This window comes from Habropoda laboriosa, unplaced genomic scaffold (assembly GCF_001263275.1).
Source record: "Habropoda laboriosa isolate 0110345459 unplaced genomic scaffold, ASM126327v1 scaffold713, whole genome shotgun sequence".
In the NCBI taxonomy this organism is placed as follows: Eukaryota; Metazoa; Arthropoda; class Insecta; order Hymenoptera; family Apidae; genus Habropoda; species Habropoda laboriosa.
In genome coordinates, this window is record NW_017100832.1 from 339,185 (window position 1) to 347,843 (window position 8,659).

General features: G+C 34.9%; 2 protein-coding genes across 3 annotated transcripts in view; one reads left to right on the plus strand and one right to left on the minus strand.

Moving 5' to 3' along the window:
• Positions 1-8,388, minus strand: part of LOC108577266 (uncharacterized protein DDB_G0284459-like) — a 16,346-nt gene extending 7,958 nt beyond the window's left edge. For both annotated transcript variants that reach the window (XM_017940400.1, XM_017940399.1), the window contains exon 1: positions 8,220-8,388. The gene's annotated coding sequence lies outside the window, so the exon portion shown is untranslated. The remainder of the gene's footprint in view (positions 1-8,219) is intronic.
• Positions 1,228-6,942, plus strand: LOC108577262 (pickpocket protein 28-like). The gene is made up of 12 exons (XM_017940394.1): positions 1,228-1,533; positions 2,525-2,643; positions 2,739-2,864; positions 3,280-3,483; positions 3,555-3,675; positions 4,032-4,180; positions 4,467-4,668; positions 5,200-5,470; positions 5,774-5,897; positions 5,955-6,080; positions 6,174-6,265; positions 6,755-6,942. Exons 1-12 carry the CDS (start codon positions 1,228-1,230, stop codon positions 6,940-6,942), a joined length of 2,028 nt encoding a protein of 675 aa, XP_017795883.1.
• Positions 8,389-8,659: the final 271 nt, after the last annotated feature.

The following is an 8,659-nucleotide window of genomic DNA, read 5'->3' on the forward strand; positions in this document are numbered from 1 at the left end:
AACAGTCATTTACAATTATCTGTGTCATCGCGGTGAGCACGTACTAAAGACAACATATAGCCATTGGCACGTGAGGATCCTGTCCAAGCAACGTTAAAAGGATGTACATGCCCGTGTCCACCCCCAGTCAGTTGACAGGCATCCTTCATCAATGCTTTACAAGGACCAACAAGTCGTTCTATATATCGTCCTTCGTCCAAGTTGACACACTTTTCAGTCAACCTAATTGCGCGAAAACATTGCCGTCTGACAGGACGAAAAGGTCGCCACCACGAAATTGCTCTCTTAGTATCGTGCACACTTGCCGCTCGCAAAACGTGACGTTTCTCTCTATGAACTTGAAAATCCGTACGTTGCACAATCGCTAGGAGAAAGTTCGAGGAGTAATTTCGAACATGAGATAAAATTATTCGAAGATAAAGCGCAATTTGTGTCGGTGTTTTTTCTCTTCTTTTGCAATGAATGTCTGCACGAGACGGTGAAGATTTATTTAAGTATCACGATTCGTTCTCTGAAGTAGATGAACAGGGTGAGTTTTTGATTTTTTTTTTTTCTTCAGATAAAATGCTACTATTTTGAATTCATTTGTTGGTTTATTAATTAACCCTTTCATAATTTGGCTCGAGTTTAACTTTGCTTCTAAGGTTTAATTTTAGTGCGGTCTTAGGGTGAAAAAGGACCCAAATTGAACGGAAGAACGCATAAGGGTTGAAATAAATAAAGACTGAACTGGGAAAGGGTTGAAATAAATAAGAACTGAACAGTGAAAGGGTTGAGGAGATTCACTATTTTTTAATAAAATATATGATAATTTTTCTAAATGAAAATATACCATAATAATTTAGAATAGTAGAAGAATATAAGTAAATAATAGAAGAATAATTTAAGCTCTTTAAATTCTCTGATATATTACTTACAATTCTTAACGAAAATGAGATTTCTGAAATATAAAAATTGATATAAAAAGATTCACACATTTAAAAATATAGCAATTTTTCCAAAATAATTGCAGGACATTTAAGAGAAAGTTTATAAAAAAATTATCGTGATAAGTGATTGGATCCTCTTTTCGAAAAAAAAAAAGGAAAGACTCGAGCTATCAAAGGAGCGCGCGAAGACAGTGGGTATTTTCAGAAGAAATCAAGATAAAGAGATCCGCCACAGATGAAATTTTTCAAACGAAGGTACCAATATTCAGGAATCGGTCATGATTTACTTGGACTGTCAATGTTTTCCGATAATGAAGCAGTATGGATAGAAATCAGACGTAAATGCAATCAGGACGTGAATACAATGCCGATTAAGCTCTACTATCGAGAATATTCGAAAACTGAGGAGGGGAACGAGGTAGTGCCGATCGAAGCCACTTACAGGACGACAGACAAAGCAACTCTCAACTATCTCAGGAGTCACGATCCCAATTTACCATATTTCATCAACACCGTGCACCTACAGAATCCGTATAAGCAAACTCAACGTCTGGAGGGATACGCCACTCGAGATAATTTCAGAGTTCGACCACCCTCCTTCAAGGTGATTTGATTAATTCCATTAATTAAAGCGGGGGAGTCCACACCACTTTGATCCGTCTTGAGCAATCTTCCTTTCGTTTTTTTTTTTACCGTAAGTTGGAGAATTTATTTCAGAAGAATACAATTAATGACATTTTTTTGTAACTTTTACGTTTCTTTTGAGTAGATTTAAAATTTTTACAATATTAGATCTTCCATTTTTTCTTACTTTTGTTTTATTTTCTGTACTCTTTATGCTTTTAGGTCTTCCATAGATCTTTCATAGATCCATAGACCTATAGATCATTCATAGATCCATAGATCATCCGTAGATCCATAGATCATTCGTAGATCTATAGATCATCCGTAGATCCATAGATCTTCCGTAGATCCATAGATCTTCCGTAGATCATCCATAGATCCATAGATCATTCATAGATCTATAGATCATCCGTAGATCCATAGATCATTCGTAGATCTATAGATCATCCGTAGATCCATAGATCTTCCGTAGATCCATAGATCTTCCGTAGATCCATAGATTTTCCATAGATCCATAGATCTTTCGTAGATCCATAAATCATCCGTAGATCCATGGATCTTCCGTAGATCTATAGATCATCCGTAGATCCATGGATCTTCCGTAGATCCATAGATCTTCCACTTTTTCTTACTTCTGTTTCATTTTCCATACTTTTTATCCATAGATCCATGGATCATCCATAGATCCATAGATTTTCCATAGATCCATAGATCTTCCGTAGATCCATAGATCTTCCACTTTTTCTTACTTCTGTTTCATTTTCCATACTTTTTATACTTTCTTCGATTTGTTACGAAATTTTGTATTACGTTATATTTAAAAAAAAAAATTGTTCTTCCTTTCGTTAATGTTCAATTCAATCGATTTTGTCAATTTTCGTATAATTAACATTTGTCGATTGTTCGTTGTTAAGTGTAATTCATTCTTAGCAATAATTTCTTTATTCCACGCGAATTCACATTGCCGCAAGATCATGTATCGATCAAAGGATACAACGTTAAGGTCCAGATACAACAGGAACGTGTTGTCCAAGAAAGAAAACGCTCTGACGCAATACTACGATCACGAGGAGGAGTACAAAGGCATCAGGTAACAGTGAAATATAATAGTACGAAATAATCGAGGTACAATTTCATGTAACAGAGAGATCGGGGGAAACAGTAAAATATTGCTGGTGAATTTAGCAAAGGTGAAAGTCAGCAATGTTGGAGCAACTCAGATATAAGAACCACCCTGAAGCAATACTGCACGAATAGTACTCTTCATGGTTTACGTTACGTCGGTGATTCGAACTTGTCGGCCGTTGAAAGGTAACCGTTTGCTGCTTGAATTAATTATTATACTCTGATTTCGAAACGGTAGTTGAATGTTTGCATTATGAGTTCGACGAGGATAGATAATTATAAAAAATTCGATGCGTTATTTTATCAATACTCTACACTACCTTTGCTACTTTTTAAAAAAGTTTTGCCATATCGTTAGAAATTTGCAAATTTGCCAAAGTATCTTCGCTATCTTTTTTTTTAAACCCACACGATTTGTGTTAGAATTTACAATTTCGCTATTTTTTTCGCAAATTTTAAAACTTGCAATTTTGCTCAAGTATCGTCGTTACTTTCGCAGAACTTAAACTCCGCCTAAATAAATCAGTACTTTCTCTTCCACAAGGGAACCAGATTTAAATTTCATTGCAATCTGTGAAAAATCAAACTGTCTCCTCGATAGGGTCTTCTGGATCATTTCTTTTTCTCTGGCTGTGCTAACAGCCTCTTACTATATTTGGTTCCTGTATCAAAAGTGGGTCTCGACACCCATAATTATCTCTCTCAGCCCGGAACCGGTGTCCTTGAACGAGTTTCCGTTTCCCTCGATCACCATTTGCAACATGAACAACGTGAAAAAGAGCGAGGCGCAACGCATAAGCGCCGGGTAAGCTTGTTCTCGAGTGTACTGATTAAAAAAAAAAAAAAAAAAATTTCAACGAATCGTTTAACTCGCAGAAATGACGCAAGAAAGAAGCTTTTGTTAGAGGACAGATGTAACTTCGAGAACAACTCGGCGACCCTGGATTTTGTCGAGAGTGCGATCACTTGGAACAGCATGCGGCATTTTATGATTAACGTATGTTGAAACGTTATAAAATGCACGTGTAACTTGTGGTTTTATCGTGATAACGGCGATCGATCATTTCCACATGTTCTATAGAACGTAGATTACAAAATGATGTATCTTAATGTATCTACAAATAGAAATTACAATTTTCAATTGTTTAAGATGCTTTTGTTGATATAAAATACGATGTTCTATCTACGTTGAAATAATATATATAATATATGTATATACTGATTATAAGATGATTACAATTATTATAATTCGAAGTACTGAAAAAAGATCTATCGATCATCGGTTATTACGAGAGAGCAACGATGTATCGTTTAACTTTTAATTTCATGCTCCTGCTAATTATCATTCCACAGGTGTCGCAATCCTGCACAGAGATGCTGCATTTCTGCCAGTGGCATGGGAATCTCACCGATTGCGAGAAGATCTTTAATCCAGCTATGACGGACGAAGGAATGTGCTGTAATTTCAACTCGGTTCATAAAAAATACTTGTTCTACAATCCGTGAGTAAATTTCATTAATTTTCAAGGAGAACAGATAATTTTTTGTAAAATTTTCATAAATAATCTTCTGCAATTTTTTAATAAATAATATAATTTTCAGTAAAATTTTAATTCATAATTTTCTGTATTTAAAACCAGAGATAAGAAATTTTTTTTAGTCTTCAATAGTTCGATATATTTTTCAAACTTTATCTAGAGATTACTGTGCTGAATTTTTCCTTTTTTTTCTTTTTCTCATAAGTTTAGAATTTTAACATTAAAACGAAGTATTAAATTTTGCTTACAGACGTGACTGGGCCGACCTCAACATCACGTTTCCACCTAGCAGCATCGATTGGACTCCAGAAACCGGCTACGAAGAAAACGCAGCTCCAGACTCTGTACCATGGAGACCCTACGGTGCTGGTCAATTTTATGGTCTAACTTTGGTACTTGATGCAGACATAGACGAGTATTATTGCTCGTCTTCTGCTAGCGTTGGTTTCAAGGTAGTATTAAACTAACGATCCAACAGGAAGTCTATAAACCACTCAAATATCTAATCTGTCCACAGTTATGTTAATGATACAGATAAACCATGTATTAGAAGTAGAAATTAAACCTATTTAGCTTTCATTTGACATAATCCACTATATTACAATATCATCAATTCTTCAGCAATTATTATAATTCAAAGTTCTCTACTTTCACTGGTTTAATATTATAAAGTAGCAAAAATGAGAAAAATTAAATTGTTTAAATAAAACTGGAAAATGAGAAATTAGAGATTTAATATTATAAAATAGGAAAAGTGAGAAAAAATAAATTATCGGAATAAAAATGAGACATTAGAGATTGAATATTATAAAATAGCAAAAGTGAGAAAAACGAAATTTTCAAAATAAAAATGGTAAATGAGAAATGAAAGAAAAATTACCTGGACTTAGTTCCAAGTATCACATTACACTTGAATAATATAACAACGTGGACGGAACGAGTAATAAGATTTGACGACAGAGAGCAAGTACGTTTCTGTGCAGATGCTGTTGCACAACCCGGTCGAGACGCCGAAAATCGCCGAATTCGCGTTCACTGTGACCCCGGGCGAGGAGACCAGGGTGATCGTGACGCCCCGGATATCGACCGCCAGCAAGACGATAATCTCTGTCCCACAGAGAAAGAGGAAGTGCTTCTTCACGTCTGAGAGAAAGCTGCGCTACTACAGAACCTACACTCAGAGGAACTGCATCCTCGAGTGCGAGGCGAACTTCACGCAAAAGATCTGCGACTGTGTCCAGTATTACATGCCCAGTAATTTTTTTCCCCCTCACAAATAACAATTCAAAAAGTGTGCCTAATTTTAGGCAACAATTTATCGAGATTCTAACAGAGACACGCTGAAATAAAAAGCTAACAATAATCGTTGAATTTATCGAACAAGCTTTGAATTTTACAAATACCAAAAATTATCGAACATCCTGTATATATAAAAAATTTCGTGACACCGTTTTATTTGATTTCAAAAGAACATGTAGATTCTGCTCACGTCAGTTTTATAATCTCCCTAACTTATCTCTGAAAATCTAGACATTGGGTCCTCCATTTTACCTCCAGAATCTTCCAACACACCCATCTGCGAGAAGAAAGATGATGCGTGCGCGACGAATGCTCGCAGAGCAATGGAAGTCAAACTTTATGACGACGACAGCGGCATAACTTCTTTCAACGTATCCGAGACGTGAGTGGTTCGCTTCACGCCATAAGATTCTTGCAAAATGAAAATTCTCGTTTGCAGACCAAGTTGCAATTGCTATCCTGGATGCTACGAGATTAATTACAACGTGCAAATCTCGCAGAGTAAATTGGTGCCTACTTTTGCCATCGCTGACGGTTACGTAAAGAAGAACAGAGAATATTTCACGTAATTCTATTTTTTTTTTGTTTTCAAGATGAAGTAATGAAGAATGATCGTTTTGATAAAGTTAGAATGTTGGTAAGGGTTTTTGTTTAACAGGAAAAATATGGCGGTGGTTCACCTGTTTTTCGTCGATTCTCAATTCACTAAATACGTGAAGAACGAGCTGTTCGGTTTCACAGAATTTCTCTGTAAGTGAATTATGATATTTTTTTGGGGAAATATTTCATCCGCATTAGCTAAGTTACTAAATACATTGATAACTACGGTCCTAAGGTCGGTATTAGTCGGTTATCTGTTCCCACAAGTTCCTGTTTAATCCTTTCTTGATGCATGTACATCCCTTGCTCTAAGTTCTAATATCGATTAGATTCAGTCTGGCACGTACAACTATGTCTATGGTTCAACTCTGAAATAGTTGAATTATTTATGGAAATAATCATTTAAAGATACGGTAATTTATATTTTAAAATATAATTAATGCTCTTTTGGAAAATGTTTTCAAATTTGGTATTCACAACGCGCACAAAAGCAACAATTTGCAAAATACACTTCAGTAACAATTCTCCCGAGACCTCGTAAAGCGGATTATAACGTTCATAAAACATTAAAATCATTTCCATAAAAGGATTGACTGTGAAAATCTCAAGAATCTCAATTACGTAATTGTTTGTGTACAGCCAGTACAGGTGGCCTGTTGGGGCTATTCATGGGCTTTAGTTTCCTTTCATTGGTGGAAATCGTCTATTTTGCGACGCTACGGCTGTGGTGCCGCGTTTACAAGAGTCGACACGCTCCTCACAATAATATACTACACGTGCAACCATTGGATTCGAATACGAATGGTATTTACCCATTTGTACAGTGATCTTCCCTAACCTTCTTTTTCAAGTTTAATGTTACACGTAAATAAATCAATTGTAAAAACTATTACAATCTGTAAAACAATGCAATACTATTTTGATTTACAAAAAGTGTTTTGTGTTTATTGCTAATTTTTGAAAATTTACTTTAAGCATATTTAAAAAATGCGGCATGGTTCGATAATGTAATTTCGCGATTATCTACGGTCTCCATTGTTCCGTGTACTAAGCACGTACAGGGTGGAATAATACGAAGTTAATCGAAGGTATACACACGAATAGAGGTGTCAATTTTGCCTTAAGAAAATAATCGCAATATTCATGGCGAGAGCACAACAGGTGTAACGGATATTGTAAAAAGGTAAAGTTATATTTTTTTTCTTGAAAAACGCATAATGGTGATAGTACATGATGAAAGTCAACAGAGTGCGCCCAATTACAGTCGGCTAACCCGACTTTAGCCGCAAACTGTACAAAGACGGAACATTATAAGCATATGACCATGTTATATCTATAATACTCTTGGCATGTAAAAAACTCAGTGTTTTAAATTGTTTCTTTCTTCAGATGTAATATAAATTTTCAAAAATAAAATCAACATGATAAGTAGAACACATTTACATTCTTACGAAAGCACATGTAACAAACAATAATTACAACATGAAATGTATTTAAGTCCGTTAATAATTTTGTAAAGCGATATTGACAGTCCTCTCTTAATATTGTTTATATTACTATTATCAAGTTTATGACGTAAGATAATTTTTATGCATACATGAATTGATTCAAAATCAATATGTGCGATTATTTGTGCATACGTTTATACATCTCTACCACATAACTATTCTAATTTTTGCAACAATAATACCTATTTTTGTTACTAGTATAACCATTTTATTGTTTTCTAACGTGAACTACGTTTGCGTAACTTACTACATATTTACCTACTAATTATTTAGTAGATTAATAAAAATGCGATTTCTTAAATTTTTACAACCGTACATCGTGATAAAAATAATTCTAATGTTGTGTAAAACTTACTGCTCCACGTAATTGTGCTGTTAAACAACGTGTTACACGAGGCAATTTTCACACTTTATTATAAACAATTACAACCTGTCATCGTAATATAATAACTAAAGTATGCAATAAAGTGAAAATATCAGTGTTCCACCTGCTTCTATTTATGTTAATCTGACTGTCACTTTTCTAAACTATCTATTCCTAATTTTGCAAAACACAACAGTTGCTTCGGAGATATGTAACTTTTTAAATGACTTACCTTTGGCGTGGAATTCTCAATGGAACTTTAACCGTAATCGGGTAACATTCTCAGGAACGCGTTGACGCGATGACAAGATATGGTGACAAATGGAAAATCGTCGCACTACACAAATCGCAGACACACAACCACTAAACACAATTCAGTAATCTCCACGGCGCCATGTTTATTCCTCTATGGCACGGGTGTGATTAAATTCACTTGCCATACAAAACCGTTGGCTAGAATCACGCCGTTCATCGAACTGTATGCGCATGCGTACCACAATCCGCGAACTTTCAAATATCATTTTTTTCTTAAACCACTCATATACTATCAAACTTTCAATTTTGATAAATTTTCAAGCTTCTTACTTATTATTATTAATTCATAGATTTTACCGAATTTTAAACTGTTCGCGAATATTTAATAATCTCCCGCCAATTAATTCGGATATTACA

What these genes read in the sequence shown, in the direction of transcription:
- LOC108577262 (XM_017940394.1), top strand. Translation starts at nt 1,228, where the DNA reads ATGTTTTCCGATAATGAAGCAGTATGGATAGAAATCAGACGTAAATGC. An exon ending in TCTTTCAACGTATCCGAGAC is followed by an intron (nt 5,898 to 5,954) that starts GTGAGTGGTTCG and finishes TCTCGTTTGCAG; the next exon opens with ACCAAGTTGCAATTGCTATC. An exon ending in AAGAACAGAGAATATTTCAC is followed by an intron (nt 6,081 to 6,173) that starts GTAATTCTATTT and finishes TTTGTTTAACAG; the next exon opens with GAAAAATATGGCGGTGGTTC.